The following is an 18004-nucleotide window of genomic DNA, read 5'->3' as shown; positions in this document are numbered from 1 at the left end:
GAACGGACTAATCATCTGCAACCGGTGGCAGGTCCATCTGTTCCATTTGGAATCTCGACACGAATTCCCCAGGCATCTCATTATCCCTCTGTTTGACCTGTGAACAAGTCCGATTTCCTCATCTCAACTTTAATGGCTCCGGCAAGAGCTTTAATAAAGGCACCTACAAGCATAACAAACGAATCAATAGAGTTTTGAGGTAAATTATGATATTATATCATCGCTTCCTTGGACAGTGTTTCCCCCAATTTCTTCATCAATACCAACTCGATCTCGTCATCCTCGAGGTCGTTGCCTTTTATAGCGCATGTGTAGGAGGTTACATGCTCGTTTAAATTTGTGGTCCCATTGTATTTGGGAATATCGGGCATTCTGAACCTTTTCAGAATTGGCTTTGGTGTCATGCTTGGGAGGAAAGGTTTCTGAATGAACTTTTTGGAATTCAGTCCCTTCACTATCGGAGGTGCCTGATAAGTAGGGATTTTGACCACTTATTTTTACTCTTTTACTTTTGTTTTAGCTCAAAAATGCTTAAAGGTATTCCCAAGAACTAATGAAATGTGCTTTCTTGCAAGAATATTGGGAAATGAGCCAAAGAGATGAAAATCAACTCAAGAAGGAGTAAAATTGGACAAGGACCAAAACAAAGCAGAAAAGAGCAAAGTACGGACTGCACAATACTGTGTGCGGCCGCAGACTATGAAGAACCACTGGCAAATTCCCTTCGCAAAGTGCAGACCGCACAATTATTGTGCGGCCGCAGAAGACGAGGTTCAGAGAGATGGTGTTTTGGATCCTTGAAGAAGTGCGGACCGCACTATTATTGTGCAGCCGTAGAAGCAAAAGTACGGCCGCACTCATAAATGTGCAGTCTACAGAAATCTCCCACGTCTAGCTCAAGTCCAAGAGTGCGACCGCACTCAGAAATGTGCGGTCCGCAAAAATCTGAAGAAGTGCGGCCGCACCCCAGAATTGTTCGGCCGCAGAAGTTCATCCTGTCAAGCTAGCTTCAAAGTGCGGACCGCATACGGAATTATGCGGTCGCACAACCTCCGTAGGGGCAATTTTGTACGATAATTTTAGCTGGGTATAAATAGATGTTTTTGTCAAATTTAGGTCAAGTTTGAACACCGAAAGTAGATAGCCATTTTTTTCCCTTACTGTTTTGGGTAACTTTGTAATAGTTTATCATTTTAACATTAGATTTTCTTCCCTTAATCATCTATTATGAGTTTAATCTTAGTTTTTTTATTTAGTTCCTTCAATTTTGCCTATGAGTAGCTAAATTCTTAGCTGGGGTTATATAACGACCCGACCGATCGTTTCGAGAGTTATAGCCCTGTTTTCCCCATTTTTGCTTCTTCTATGTTATTCAGTTATATTATGATATGTCGGGTTAGTTGGTTCGGGTCCGGAGTGGTTTCAGAGTGAATGGAGATACTTAGTCTCCTTATTAGAAGCTTAAGTTAGAAAAGTCAACCAGATATTGACTTATGTGTAAACGATCTCGAATTTGAAGTTTGATGGTTCTGTTAGCTCCTTTAGGGAATTTTAGATGTAGGAGCGTGTTCGGAATGTGATTTGGAGGTCCGTAGTGGAATTTAGCTTGAATTGGCGAAAGTTGTAAATTTGGCGATTTTGGTCGGCAGTGAAAAATTTGATATCGGGGTCGGAATGAGTTTCCAGAAGCTAGAGTAGGTTCGTGGTGTCATTTGTTAAGTGTGTGTAAAATTTGAGGTCATTCGGACGTGGTCTGATAGGTTTCGGCGTCGTTGGCAGAATTTGAAAGTTTAGAAGTTCTTAGGCTTGAATCCGAGGGTAATTTGGTGTTTTGATGTTGTTTTGAGTGATTCGAAGGTTCGCCTAAGTTTGCATGGGGTTATATGACTTGTTGGCATGTTTGGTTGAGGTCCCGGGGGTCTCGGGTGTATTACGGATGCTTAACGGTTGAATTTTTGGACTTATGAGATTGCTGAAGACTTCTGATATCTGGTAGTTTCGCACCTACGGTGGGGAGGCCGCAGGTGCGTACTCGCATGTGCGGAGGATGGATCGCAGAACTGGGAGTTAAGAAGATAGTCGGGGGTCACAGGTGCGAGGGTGTTTTCACATCTGCGAGCCCGCAGATGCGCCTGAAGCTCCACAGATGCGGAAAATGAGTTGGAGGGGAGGATCACAGAAGCGGACTTTTATCCGTAGGTGCGCACACGTAAGCACGACCCTTGCATGCAGATGCGTACCCAGCCCTTTTAGTCATTCCCGCACCTGCGATGGAATTTCCGCAGGTGCGGCATCGTAGAAGCGACTGAAGGTCCGCGGGTGCGGAAGAACTAGACAGAAAAGTGGGGTTTCGAGGGTTTGATTCCCTTTTCGATTTTGGGACTTTGAGAGCTCGGTGTGAAGCGACTTTTCGAGGTTTCTTCAAGAAGATTGTTGGGGTAAGTGATTCTAACTCGGATTGGATTATATTCCATGAATCTATTGCTATTTTTATTATCTAATTAGAGATTTGAGTTGTAAATTTGGGGGAAAATGGTAGAAACTTCATAGGCTTAAATTTCGAGTTTTGGAAGGTGATTTGAGGTTGGATTCGAGTAATTCTTGTATGGTTGGGCTCGTGAGTGGATGGGTGTTCATATTTTATGACTTTTGTCGGATTCCGAGACGTGGGCTCGGGGGGCCGATTTGAGCCGATTTTGGATTTTGGGCTATATTTTAGTAACTTTCTTATGGAATAGATCCCTTTAGCATTTATTGATTGTGTTGTGTTACTTGTGGCTAGATTCGGGACGTTTGGAGGCCGATTTGAGAGGCAAAGGCATCGCGGAGTAGGATGTTTGCTCGGATTGAGGTAAGTAACAGTCTTAAATCTGGTTTTGAGGGTATGAAATCCCGAGAAATTGTATGATGTGAATATTTGGAGGTGACGCACATGCTAGGTGACGGGTGTGTTAAATTGACTGCTAATTGCTGTCTTGCACTCAGTCACAGTCTTATTGTGTGTTATGTCTCTGTTTCCTCTCATTTCTTGTTGATACTTGTTGTAGTCTCTGTTTGGGCTGGTTATTATGATATTCTGTGAGCCCGAGGGGCCGGAGAGGTTAGTGACTGAGATAGGGCCTGAGTGCCGGGTTGAGAGCTATGTGAGATATATTGGATCGGGCTGCACGCCGCAGCAATATTGGATTGGGTTGCACGTCGCAACAAGCCTTCGGCCCATATATTGGATCGGGTTGCACGCCGTAACAAGCCTTCGGGCCATATATCGGGTCGGGCTGCACGCCACAGCAATATATGGATCGTGCTACACGCCGCAACGGCATTGGGTTGAGCTGCACGCCATAGCAATATAGCGCTTGGGCTGTAGGAGCCCCTCCGGAGTCTGTACCCCCTCCCCCCTCCTAGTGAGCGCAGGTACCTTTGATTGTGAGTATTGAGGCTGAAAGCCGAGTGATTGAGCTGTTGAAATAGATGAGTGATAGTAACCCCGTGAGGTTGTACTTGCTCTTATTTTGCTGTTGCACTTCATTGCTAATTGTTGTTGTTAAATATTTTGGAGGGCTTATATTGTTGTACCTGAGCTCGAAATGTTTTGATTTAAAAATCCGAATTGAAAGCATGCCTAATTTTCTTGCTGAAATTACTGAAATGAACTTCATTTGTGTAGCTCGTCACTGCTTCTTAGTTCCTTATTTAATTTTGTTACTTACTGAGTTGGAAGTACTCACGTTACTCCCTGCACCTTGTGTGCAGATTCAGGTGTGACTGGATGCGGAGGTCATTGCGTTCGTGCGCAGTTGATCTTTCGGAGATTTATGAGGTAGCTGCCGGCGTTCGCAGACCTTGTGCTCCTTCCTTATTATCTATCTTTCTCTGTATTGATATCTAGACGCAGACTATTGTAGACATTGTCTTTTAGATTGAGAGTCTAGTTGCTCATGACTTAGTGACACCCCGATGTCTCCGATGTCGGGCTATTTTTCCGCACTTTTGTTTAATTGGGTTTTACCCCGTATTTATGAGAAATTTCGGTTATTTGAAATGTCTTAATTTATTTATGTTAAATTTTGAAAGTGTTTTTGAAAGGTCGGCTTGCCTAGTACCACGATAGGCACCATCACGACGGGTTAGGTTTTGGGTCGTGACAAGTTCGTATCAAAGCCTAGGTTACATTAGTCTCACGAGTCATTAGCAGGTTTAGTAGATTCTTGCGGATCGGTGCGGAGACGTCCGTACTTATCTTCGAGGGGCTGCAGAACACTTAGGAAACTCCACATTCTTGGATTCTTGTCGTGCGAATATGTTGATTCTAGTAACTAAACATCTGTTGTTTCATTCTCTCACAGATGGTGAGGACTCGTACTACCGGTCAGGAGGGCCAGCCACCAGTACCACCAGCCAGGGCTGCGAGAGGCCGAGGTCGCGGTAGAGGCTGTGGTAGGGGCAGAGGTGCAGCCAGCACAACAGCGGGGGCAGTACCTGCAGATCTACCAGTTGCTCCAGATCAGGACCAGATTCCAGTTATTGATGCACCAGCTCAGGCACCACCTGTGCCTATTGTGATTCCAGGACTTCAAGAGGCCTTAGCTCAGATTCTGACCGCGTGTACCAGCCTTGCTCAGGCAGTCTCTGTTCCGGCCGCAGCAGCCACTTCTCAGGATGTGGGAGGTGCTCAGACTCCTGCTACTCGCACACCAGAGCTGGTGGTACAGGGATTCCATACAGCGGGGGCACCACCAGCCTAGCCGGTTCCAGCTGCTCAGGACTATGTGGTTTCTGCTATGCCTGAGGATGAGCAGCGTAGATTGGAGAGGTTTGGGAGACTCCAGCCTCCATCTTTCAGTGGTGCAGAGGGAGAGGATGCACAGGGTTTCTTGGACAGGTGTCAGAGGATACTCCGTACATCAGGTATTCTGGAGACCAGTGGGGTCTCGTTCACTACCTTTCAGTTCTCTGGGGATGCATTCAGTTGGTGGGAGGCTTACGAGAGGTGTAGGCCGATCGGCGCAGCGCCCTTACTTGGCAGCAATTCTCCGTTGTCTTTCTAGAGAAGTTCGAGTTGTCCCGTCATGCTATCTGGTTGGTTCCCATAGACAGGAACACGGTTTATAGATGGCCTCACTTATCAGCTGCGATTGCTTATGACCAGAGAGAGAGTGTCCGGTGCTACTTTTGATGAGGTTGTCAACATTGCTCGGCAGATTGAGATGGTTCGCGGTCAGGAGAGGGTTGAGAGGGAGGCCAAGAGGCCTCGTGGACAAGGTGGACTTAGTGGTACTCCTTCTGGGGGTCTGTTCCAGCATGGTAGAAGCCGTCAATTCAGACATGCTCAGACGGCTTGCCCGGTTCATCGTGGTGCATCATATGGCCATAGTTCTCACAGTTATCAACAGGGCCGTTCATCTCTTGGTGCCCTTCCAGCGCAGAGTTCTTCTTGTGCTCCATTGGGTCAGGGTTCGTCTATGCCGGGTCCTTCTGCTAGTTATCCCGATGCTCGGGGCTCTCTTCAGTCCCCAGCACCAGCACCGGGGTGTTGCTATGAGTGTGGGGAGTTTGGTCACATGAGGAGAGAGTGTCCCCGTATAGTGGGAGGTCCCACTCCGCAGAGGAGCCAGTCTATGTCATCAACATCAGTTCCTCCACCACCCGCCCAGTCAGCTAGGGGTGAAGCCTAGTCAGCTAGGGGTCGCCCGAGAGGGGAAGGCAGATTAGGGGGTGGCAAGGCCCGTTTCTATGCTCTTCTTGCCAGACCAGATGCTATTGCTTCTGATGCTGTGATTACAAGTATTGTCTCAGTTTGTCAGAGAGATGCCTCTATATTATTTGACCCTGGTTCCACTTATTCATATATTTTCTCGTATTTCGCTCATTTTCTAGATATGCCCCGTGAGTCTTTAGCTTCATCTGTTCATGTATCTACTCCTTTGGGCGATACTATTATTGTAGACCGCATATATCGGTCATGTGTGGTGACTATTGGGGGTCTGGAGACCCGAGTAGACCTTTTGCTGCTCAGTATGGTTGACTTCGATGTGATATTGGGTATGGATTGGTTGTCTCCATGTCGTGCCATTCTAGATTGTCACGTTAAGACGGTGACGTTGGCGATGCCGTATTTGCCGAGGGTTGAGTGGAGCGGTTCTATAGACTATGTACCTAGTAGGGTAATCTCATATTTGAAGGCTCAACGGATGGTTGAGAAGGGTTGTCTATCCTATTTGTCTTTTGTGAGGGATGTTAGTGCAGAGACTCCTGCCATTGATTCTATTTCGGTGGTACGTGAATTTTTGGATGTGTTTCCTGCAGACCTGTCGGGCATGCCGCCTGACAGGGATATTGATTTTTGTATTGATTTGGTGCTGGGCACTCAGCTCATTTCTATCCCACCGTATCGTACGGCACCAGCGGAGTTGAAGGAGTTGAAAGAACAGCTTCAGGAACTCCTTGATAAGGGATTTATTTGGCCTAGTGTGTCACTTTGGAGTGCATCGGTTCTATTTGTGAAGAAGAAGGATGGTTCCATGAGGATGTGCATTGATTATAGGAAGTTGAACAAGGTCATAGTCAAGAACAAGTATCCTTTGCCTCGTATTGATGATTTGTTTGACCAGCTTCAGGGAGCGAGGGTATTCTCCAAGATTGATTTGAGGTCAGGGAATCACCAGCTGAAGATTTGGGATTCGAATATTCTTAAGATAGCTTTCAGGACCCGGTATAGTCATTATGAGTTCCTTGTGATGTCTTTTGGGCTGACTAATGCCCCGGCAGCATTCATGCATTTGATGAACAGCGTATTCCATCCCTATTTGGACTTATTCGTTATTGTATTCATTGATGACATCCTGGTGTACTCTCATAGCCAGGAGGAGCATGCTCAGCATCTGAGGATTGTACTACAGAGATTGAGGGAGGAGAAGCTTTATGCAAAGTTCTCCAAGTGTGAGTTTTGTCTCGGTTCAGTAGCATTCTTGGGGCACGTGGTGTCCAATGAGGGTATTCAGGTGGATCCAAAGAAGATAGAGGCGGTGCAGAGTTGTCCTAGACCATCCTCAGCCACGGAGATTAGGAGATTTCTTGGTTTGGCGAGCTATTACCGTCGCTTTGTAGAGGGATTTTTATCTATTGCATCGCCCTTGACCAAATTGACCCAAAAAAGTGCTCCATTCAAGTGGTCGGATGAGTGTGAGGAGAGCTTTCAGAAGCTCAAGACTGCCTTGACCACAACTCCAGTGTTAGTTCTGCCATCAGCTTTACGTTCTTACATCGTGTATTGTGATGCCTCGAGGATAGGCATTGGATGTGTTCTGATGCAGGAGGGTAGGGTGATTGCCTATGCCTCACGCCAGTTGAAGACTCATGAGAAGAACTATCATGTCCATGATCTTGAGTTAGCAGCTATTGTTCACGCCTTGAAAATTTGGCGGCACTATTTGTACGGGGTTCATTGTGAGATCTATACTAATCACCAGAGTTTGCAGTATCTGTTAAAGCAGAAGGATCTTAATTTGCGCCAGCGGAGATAGTTGGAGTTTCTCAAGGACTATGATATCACTATTTTTTACCATCCGGGGAAGGCCAATGTGGTGGTCGATGCTTTGAGTCGCCGGGTGGAGAGTTTAGCATATCTTCCAGCAGCAGAGAGACCTTTGGTATTGGATGTCCAGGCCTTAGCTGGCCAGTTTTCAGATTGGATATTTCGGAGCCGAGTCGGGTATTGTCTTGTGTGGTCTCCAGGTCTTCTCTTTATGACCGTATCAGGGAGCGTCAGTATGATGACCCCACCTGCTCGTTCTTCAGGATAGGGTTCAGCGAGGTGATGCTAGGGATGTGACTATTGGTGATGACGGTGTGTTGAGGATACAGGGCCGGATATGTGTGCCTAATGTAGATGGGCTCCAGGAGTTGATTCTTAAGGAGGCCCACAGCTCGCGGTATTCCATTCATCCGGGTGCTGCGAAGATGTACCAGGATTTGAGACAACACTATTGGTGGAGGCGGATGAAGAAGGGTATAGTTGGGTTTGTGGCTCGATGTCTCAACTGTCAGCAAGTTAAGTATGAACATCAGAGATCGGGTGGCTTGCTTCAGAGGTTAGAGATCCCAGAGTGGAAGTGGGATCGGATCACCATGGACTTCGTAGTTGGGCTCCCATGGACTTCGAGGAAGTTCGATGCTATTTGGGTTATTGTGGATCGGCTGACCAAGTCCACGCACTTCATTCCAGTTGGCACTACTTACACTTCATAGCGGTTGGCTGAGATTTATATCCGGGAGATTGTTCGCCTACATGGCGTCCAACTTTCCATCATTTCAAATAGGGGCACTCATGTTACATCGCAGTTTTGGAGGGCCGTGCAGCGAGAGTTGGGTACGCAAGTTGAGGTGAGCACACTCTTTCACCCTCATACGGACAGACAGTCCGAGCACGCTATCCAGATATTGGAGGACATGTTACACGCTTGTGTCATTGACTTTGGGGTTCCATGGGACCAGTTTGTGCCGCTCGCGGAGTTTGCATATAACAACAGTTATCAGTCGAGCATTCAGATGGCTCCGTACGAGGCTTTATATAGGAGGAGGTGTAGATCTCCAGTAGGATGGTTTGAGCCGGGTAAGGCTAGGCTCTTGGGTACAGACTTGGTCCAGGATGCATTAGACAAGGTGAAATCAATTCAAGAGCGGCTTCGCACGGCGTAGTCTAGGCAGAAGAGTTATGCAGACAGGAAGGTCCATGATGTGTCTTTCATGGTTAGGGAGAAGGTTTTGCTGAAGGTATCACCATGAAAGATGTTATGAGGTTTGGGAAGAGGGGCAAGCTGAGCCCCCGGTTCATTGGTCCTTTTGAGGTGCTTCAGAGGATAGGGGAAGTGGCTTACAAGCTTGCCTTGCCACCCAGCTTGTCGAGTGTGCATCCAGTGTTTCATGTTTCTATGCTTCGGAAGTATATTGGAGATCCGTCCCATATTCTGTATTTTAGCATGGTTCAGTTGGATGGTGATATGACTTATGATGTGGAGCCGGTGGCCATTTTGGATCGGCAGGTTCAGAAGTTGAGGTCAAAGGATATAGCTTCAGTGAAGGTGCAGTGGAGAGGTCAGCCTGTGGAGGAGGCCACCTGGGAGACCGAGCGGGAGATGCGAAGCAGATATCCACACCTATTTGAGACTCTAGGTATGTTTCTAGACCCGTTCGAGGAGGAACGTTTGTTTAAGAGGGGGAGGATATAACGACCCGACCGGTCGTTTCGAGAGTTATAGACCCGTTTTCCCAATTTCTGCTTCTTCTATGTTCTTCAGTTATATTATGATATGTCGGGTTAGTTGGTTCGGGTCTGAAGTGGTTTCGGAGTGAATTGAAACACTTAGTCTCCTTATTAGAAGCTTAAGTTGGAAAAGTCAACCAGATGTTGACTTATGTGTAAACGATCTCAGATTTGAATTTTGATGGTTCCATTAGCTCCGTTAGGGGATTTTAGACTTAGGAGCATGTTTGGTTGAGGTCCCGGGGGCCTCGGGTGTGTTTCGGATGCTTAACGGTTGAGTTTTTGGACTTATGAGATGTTTGATATCTGGTAGTTTCACACCTGCAGTGGGGAGGCCGCAGGTGCGTACTCACACGTGTGGAGGAAGGAGCGTAGAAGCGGGAGTTGAGGAGATGGCCAAGGGTCATAGGTGCGAGGGTGTTTCCGCATCTGCGAGCCCGCAGATGCGCTTGAAGCTCCGCAGATGCGGAAAATGAGTTGGAGGGGAGGATCGCAAAAACGAAGTTTTGTCCGCAGGTGCGCACACGCAGGCACAACCACTTGCACGCAGATGCGGACCCAGCCCTTTTAGTCATTCGCGCACTTGCGATGGAATTTCCGTAGGTGCGGCATCGCTGATGCGACTGAAGGTCCGCGGGTGCGGAAGAACTGGACAGAAAAGTAGGGTTTCGAGGGTTTGATTCCCATTTCGATTTTGGGACTTTGAGAGCTCGGTGTGAAGCGACTTTTCGAGGTTTCTTCAAGAAGATTGTTGGGGTAAATGATTCTAACTCGGATTGGATTATATTCCATGAATCTATTGCTATTTTCATCATCTAATTAGAGATTTGAGTTGTAAATTTGGGGGAAAATGGTAGAAAATTCATAGGCTTAAATTTTGAGTTTTGGAAGGTGATTTAAGGTTGGATTCGAGTAATTCTTGTATGGTTGGGCTCGTGAGTGGATGGGTGTTCATATTTTATGACTTTTGTCGGATTCCGAGACGTGGGCTCGGGGGGCCGATTTGAGCCGATTTTGGATTTTGGGCTATATTTTAGTAGCTTTCTTGTGGAATAGATCCCTTTAGCATTTATTGATTGTGTTGTGTTACTTGTGGCTAGATTCGGGACGTTTGGAGGCCGATTTGAGAGGCAAAGGCATTGCGGAGTAGGATGTTTGCTCGGATTGAGGTAAGTAACAGTCTTAAATCTGGTTTTGAGGGTATGAAATCCCGAGAAATTGTATGATGTGAATATTTGGAGGTGACGCACATGCTAGGTAACGGGCGTGTGAGTGTTCACCATGAGGGATTGTGACTTGGTCCGTCCCGTAAGACTGTAAAGTCGAATAGCCATTGTTATTACTTGTTTTTTTCCTTGTCTTTGAGCAATTGACTGCCTTTTATGTTAGAAACCATGCTTAGGCCATATGATAGCACTGTTGGGACCCGCAGCGGTCATATACTTGTTGAATTGACTGTTAATTGCTGTATTGCACTCAGTCACAGTCTTATTGTGTGTTATATCTCTGTTTCCTCTCATTTCTTGTTGATACTTGTTGTATTCTCTGTTTGGGCTAGTTATTATGATATTCTGTGATCCCGAGGGGCTGGAGAGGTTAGTGACTGAGATAGGGCCTGAGTGCCGGGTTGAGAGCTATGTGAGATATATTGGATCGGGCTGCACGCCGCAACAATATTGGATAGGGTTGCATGCCGCAACAAGCCTTCGGGCCATATATTGGATCGGGTTGCACGCCGCAACAAGCCTTCGAGCCATATATTGGATCAAGTTGCAAGTCACAACAAGCCTTCGGGCCATATATCGGATCGGGCTGCATTCCGCAATAATATATTGATCGGGCTGCACGTCGCAGCAATATTGGGTCGGGCTGCACACCGCAGCAATATAGCGCTTGGACTGTAGGAGCCCCTCCGGAGTCTGTACACCCCCCAGTAAGCGCAAGTACCTTTGATTGTGAGTATTGAGGCTGCGAGCCGAGAGATTGAGCTGTTGAGATAGATGAGTGACAGTAGCCCTGTGAGGTTGTACTTGCTCTTATTTTGCTGTTGCACTTCGTTGCTAATTGTTGTTGTTGTGAAATTTTCTAGAGTGCTTATATTGTTGTACCTAAGCTCGAAATGTTTTGATTTAAAATACCGAATTGAAAGCATGCCTACTTTTCTTGCTGAAATTTCTGAAATGAACTGCATTTGTGTAACTCGTCCACTACTTCTCAGTTCCTTATTTAATTTTGTTACTTACTGAGTTGGAAGTACTCACGTTATTCCCTGTATCTTGTGTGCAGATTCAGGTGTGACTGGACGCGGAGGTCATTGAGTTCGTGCACAGTTAATCTTCCGGAGATTTACGAGGTAGCTGCCGGCGTTCGCAGACCTTGTGCTCCTTCCTTATTATCTATCTTTATTTGTATTGATATCTAGACACAGACTATTGTAGACACTGTCTTTTAGATTGAAAGTCTAGTTGCTCATGACTTAGTGACACCCCGATGTCGGGCTATTTTTCCGCACTTATGTTTAATTGATTTTTTAAATGTCTTAATTCATTTCTGTTAAATTTTGAAAGTGTTTTGGAAAGGTCGACTTGCCTAGTATCACGATAGGCGCCATCACGACGGGTTAGGTTTTGGGTCATGACAGGTTATGACCCAACCCTAGTGTGGGTGCCTAATGGTATTTAATTTGGGGCTTGTTTGTGATTGGGTGTATGATATTTAGCCTAGTTCTTGATTGAATTTAAGAATTAATGGTTGCAAACATCGATTCAGGCCTAATTGACCTAGTCTCTACTTGAGAAAGAGAGACTAAGTCTAGGAAAACTTGGCTAATAAGGAATTGGAGTGAACTCAAGAAATTAATAGCCCCAATTAAAGGGTCCGATCTAGAGATAGTAAGACCCGACTTGAGCATCTATCATGAGTTTTTTTTTGAATTACCCATTTGGACTTGAGAAAGCCAAATTGAGCAAAACCACTAAAACTACCGAGAGGTATAGAGTGGGTAATTGCGTGTGATTGCTATATTACACCCCGATTAATCAAACCTGCCCTAAAGCCCATAATCCATTAGGTAACCACCTAGGTGGAAGTCACGACCCTAGATCTTTTATCAACTTGAAAAATAACAATACCAAAAATATTGTTCCTTAGCTTTTCATTTACAAACAATAGTATACTTTTTAGAAGTAGGAAGAAACAACCAATTATGTGGATGTGCAATTTGGGCACGTCATACACCTAGTCTAGATATATACCTAATCCAATATAAGCTCTCTATGGAATTGACCCCGACTCACGTTGGGTAATTATAATTGCATCGACCGCTTCACAATCCCAATCAGTGGTGTGAATTTGGATGACATCAATTTTTTGCGCCGTTGCCGGGGAGCTAAAAATGAATTTAGCTATATATTTGGTTTTGTGTATGACTTGTCTTCTTTTCCTTCCGGGTTACTAATTTTCTTTGTGAATTGATTATAGGTACAAAAATGGCTCTCAACAATGATCCTCTCGGAAATTTGCCTTTGGGGGAGGAAGTGGACAATGACCAAGGTGATGAGGTTCCTATTGAACCTCAAATAAATAGGCGAGGCCGACCACCTCATGATAATAATCCCGCCCCGCATTAGGGCGGGCAACTTGTAAATCACCAATGTGATGCTTACATTGCTAGAGCAACGGGGATTCTTCACCGGAGCTCCGAGTCAAAATTCTTACAAGCACCTAAAAGGGTTTGTGGATACTTGTTGGGGGAGTAAACAGACCAACGTCTCCTAGGATGCTCTAAGGTTGAGGCTATTTCCCTTCTCTCTACGGGGAAAGGCCTTGGATTGGTTAGAAAGATTGCCAATCCATTCCATCCATACATGGGATGAATTGGCGAAAAAATTCATTGCCAAGTTCTTTTTTCCCGGGCATATGGCTACTCTTCGGGATGAGATTCTAACATTCAAGAAATAACCCAAAGAGCCTTTGCACGAGATTTGGGAGAGGTACCGTACCATGGTAAAAGAGTGCCTGAATAATGATATGACTGAGGCTATGATTCAACAAACCTTCTACCGAGGGATCAACATTACCAATCAATGCGTGGTCAACCAACTTGCCGGTGAGAATTTCATGACAATGCCATATGCCGAAGCTTGTGAAATCTTGGATGAAATGGCGGATACTTTATCGGCATGGCAAAGTAGAGCTAATTTTCCTCAAGGTGATCCAAATGTAATTCACCTACACAAAGAATTACATGATCATAGGAAAGCAATTGCCGAGTTGATGACCATAATGAATCAATTAGTCAAAGCTCAACTTCAACAAGTTCAAGGTCCTAAGCAAGTGAATGCAATGGAAGGTGTGAGTATGATGGTGAAAAAAAGAAGGCAAAAGGGTCAACAAGTACAAAATCGTGTGGAACACTTTGTGCAAGATGATAGTGGGTTTGACAAAGACGAATCATACAATGAGCAAGAGGAAGAAGTGCAATATGTGAACAACTATCAAGGGCAAAGAAACAATTCTCAAGGCCCGAGTCAACAACAATGGCGTTCTCAAGGAAACCAAGGAAATTGGAACAATCAAAACCACCAAGGCAATTGGAGTGGTGGTAACAACAATCAAGGCAATTGGAATAATCAAGGCAACCAAGGCAATTGGGGTGGCAACAATCAAGGATACTTTGGAGGCAACAACCAAGGGGGTTAGAATAATAACCAGTGGAATCGGGGGTCGGGCTTTCAAAGGCCCCCGACGTATCAACAACCAAGCAACCCGCCTCCTTATCCATCCCATGATTCTAGCTCTTCCAATAATGAGATGGAACGGATTGAAAATATGTTCAAACAGATGATGGAAAAAAATGCCGACTCTGATGCTCAACTAGCCTCTCACAACACTTCAATCCAAAATTTGGAGGTTCAATTAGGGCAAATCTCGCAAGCTTTAAACACTCGTCCTAAGGGGGCACTACCTAGTGACACGGTGGTGAACCCGAAGGGTGGGAACAACACGGGACATGCCATGGCCGTAACCATATGGAGTGGAAAAGGTGAGGAGGCAACAACCTCAAACCAAAGAAGAGATATGGATGATGATGTAGTGAATCAAGAAGATGAAATTCCAAGCAATGTGGTTCAAGCTAATGAAGAAGTGAGAATTGAGATTAATGAAAATGTGGAGAAGACCCAAAAAGAAGTAAACCCGTCTAGGGAACACGTAATTGACATACCAGAACTGGTAGTGCCAAAGGCCAAGGCACCAATGCCAAAGCATCCTCCTCCATACCCTCAAAGGCTCGCCAAGCAAAATAGCGAGAACCAATTCAAGAAGTTTATTGACATGATGAAGAGCTTATCCATTAATGTGCCATTGGTTGAGGCATTGAAACAAATGCCCGGCTATGCAAAGTTCATGAAGGATTTGGTGGCAAAGAAAAGATCAATGAATTGTGAGACTATCAAGATGACGCATCAAGTGAGTGTTGTTGTGCACTCAATGGCTCCGAAATTGGAAGATCCCAGCGCTTTCATAATCCCTTGCATTATTGGGAGCGCCGACTTTGCCAAAGCACTATGTGATCTAGGGGAGAGTATCAACTTGATGCCCTACTCGGTATTCAAAACTTTGGGAATTGAGCAACCAAGACCCATATCTATGAGGCTACAAATGGCGGATCGTACTATGAAGAGAATATTGGGTATTATTGATGATGTGTTGGTTCGTGTTGATAAGTTCATCCTTCCGGCGGACTTTGTGATTCTTGATTGAGAAGTGGACTATGAGGTGCCTATTATCTTGGGTAGACCTTTCCTTGCTATGGGGAAGGCTCTTGTTGATGTGGAAGCCGGTGAGCTCACCTTCCAGGTGGGCAATGAAAAGGTGATTTTCTATGTGTGCAAATCTATGAGGCAACCAAATAGCAATGAAGTTATTGTTGATGATGCTAGTGCCGTGATAAATGTTGATGATACTTTGGAAGCCGTATTACTTAATCATGATGATGACGAGAAGGAAGGCTATGTGGAATGTGTAAATTCATTGCAAGGAATGGGGTCGTACACTTATGAACCCCAAAAATTGTCCTTAGATCTTGAGAACCGGAAGACTCCTCCAACAAAGCCCTCAATCGAGGAGCCTCCCACTTTGGAGTTAAAGCCATTGCCTCCACATCTCAGGTATGAGTTTCTTGGCCCATGTTCTACTTTACCGGTTATTGTTTCCTCTTGCTTGACTAACGTGCAGGTAGATTCTACTTTGGCGGTGCTCCAAAAGAGGAAGAAAGCTATAGGATGGACATTGGAGGATATTCGGGGTATAAGCCTCGCCTTTTGCATGCACAAGATTATTTTGGAGGAGGATGCCAAACCCTCAATTGAATATCAAAGAAGATTAAATGAAGCAATGCAAGAGGTGGTGAAGAAGGAGATCATAAAATGGTTGGATGCCGGGGTTGTTTACCCCATTTTTGATAGCTCGTAGACCTCTCCAGTGCAATGTGTCCCAAAGAAAGGAGGTATGACTGTGGTAACAAATGACGAGAACGAATCCCTACAAGAATGGTCACCGGGTGGAGAGTGTGTATGGACTATCGGAAGCTCAACAAAGTCACTCGGAAAGATCATTTCTCGCTTCCATTCCTTGATCAAATGCTTGATAGGTTGGCCGGTCGAGGTTTCTATTGTTTCCTTGATGGATATTCCGGCTACAATCAAATTCTTATTGCTACGGAGGATCAAGAGAAGACTAATTTCACTTGTCCCTATAGTACTTTCGCGTTCTTGCGGATGCCATTTGGGTTATGCAATGCGCCGGCAACTTTTCAACGATGTATGATGGCCATCTTCACCGACATGGTGGAGGACTTTCTTGAGGTCTTCATGGATGACTTTTCCATGGTCGGGAACTCTTTTGATTATTGCTTGAACAACTTGGATAAGGTTTTGGCAAAGATGTGATGAAACAAACTTGGTTTTGAATTGGGAGAAGTGTCACTTCATGGTCGAGGAAGGCATTGTCCTCGGCCACAAAATTTCAAAGCATGGTATTGAGGTCAACAAGGCCAAAATAGAGGTGATCTCTAAACTCCCACCCCTACATCCGTGAAGGGAGTGAGGAGTTTCTTGGGTTATGCGGGGTTCTATCGCCTATTAATCAAGGACTTTTCTAAGGTGGTAAATCTCTTGTGTAAACTTTTGGAGAAGGATGCCAAGTTCTATTTCAACGAGGATTGTATGAAGGCATTTGAATTGCTCAAGTTCAAATTGACTACTACTCCTATTATCACCGCACCGGATTGGAGCTTGTCTTTTGAGCTCATGTGTGATGCAAGTGATGTGGCGGTTGGATCAGTGTTGGGGCAACATATCAACAAAATCTTCCATCCGGTCTACTATACTAGTAAGACCATGAATGATGCCCAAGTAAACTACACAGTGACCGAAAAAGAGCTCCTTGCTATTGTCTTTGTTATGGAGAAGTTCCGCCCGTACTTGATAGGTACAAAGGTGATTGTCCACACCGATCATGTGGCGCTTCGATATTTGATGAGCAAGAAAGATTCAAAGGCAAGGCTAATGCGGTGGGTGCTTCTATTGCAAGAGTTTGATCTAGAGATTCAAGACCGCAAGGGTAGTGAAAACCAAGTGGCGGACTACTTGTCTCGTTTGGAGGAGGAGTGGAGGCCACATGACGGCCTTGAGATAAATGATTCCTTCCCCGACGAGCAGCTTCTAGCCATTTCAATGACCGAGATGCCATGGTTTGCCGACTTAGCCAATTATCTTGTGAGTGGTATTGTACCAAATGAGTTCTCTTCAAACCAAAGGAAGAAGCTCAAACGGGATTGCCTTAACTATTATTGGGATGAGCCATATCTCTTCTGGATTTGTACCGATGGTGTGATTCAACGATGTGTACCGAAGGAGGAACAAGAAGAAATTCTTGAGGCTTGCCACTCTTCACCATATGGTGGTCACCATGGGGGAGCTAGAATGATAGCAAAAGTGTTGAGTTGTGGATTCTATTGGCCTACTCTTTACAAAGACGCTAGCAATCTTGTCAAGCGTTGTGATGAATGTCAAAGGGCCGGTGGGATTTCAAAGAAAAATGAGATGCCCCTCACCACCATCTTGGAGATTGACATTTTTGATGTGTGGGGCATTGATTTCATGGGTCCGTTCGTGAGCTCTTATGGGAACACTTACATTTTGGTAGCGATGGATTATGTGTCAAAGTGGGTTGAAGCCGTGGCTTTACCCAATAATGAAGCTCAAAATGTGGTGGCATTTTTGAAAAAGAACATCTTCACGAGATTCGGCACTCCAAGGGCCATTATTAGTGATGGGGAATCGCACTTTTGCAACAAAGCTTTTGATACCTTACTCACAAAGTATGGTGTCACTCACAAAGTGTCGACCCCCTATCATCCTCAAGCAAGCGGGCAAGTGGAAGTCTCCAACCGGGAGATCAAGAGTATTTTGTCAAAGACAGTGAATGCCAACTGGGCGGATTGGTCAAAGAAACTTGATGATGCTCTTTGGGCTTATAGGACGGCTTACAAAACACCGATCGGTATGTCTCCGTACCGATTAAAGTTCGGGAAAGCTTGTCACCTTCCGGTGGAACTTGAGCACAAAGCTATGTGAGCATTGAAGAAGCTTAATCTTGAATGGGATGTCGCCACCAACTTGAGGGTGGCACAATTGAATGAGCTTGATGAACTCCGGTACCATGCATATTCATGTTCGT

General features: G+C 45.3%; 1 protein-coding gene across 1 annotated transcript; it reads left to right on the top strand.

Annotated features, from left to right (window-relative positions):
* The first annotated feature begins 5207 nt into the window (after positions 1–5207).
* On the top strand, positions 5208–5675 carry LOC138905013 (uncharacterized). The gene has a single exon (XM_070193519.1). It carries the CDS (start codon positions 5208–5210, stop codon positions 5673–5675), a length of 468 nt encoding a protein of 155 aa, XP_070049620.1.
* The last annotated feature ends 12329 nt before the right edge of the window (positions 5676–18004 follow it).

Source organism: Nicotiana tomentosiformis, chromosome 1, assembly GCF_000390325.3.
Source record: "Nicotiana tomentosiformis chromosome 1, ASM39032v3, whole genome shotgun sequence".
NCBI lineage: Eukaryota > Viridiplantae > Streptophyta > Magnoliopsida > Solanales > Solanaceae > Nicotiana > Nicotiana tomentosiformis.
The sequence above is the reverse complement of the archived record's forward strand: the minus strand, read 5'-3'. Positions and strand labels throughout refer to the sequence as shown.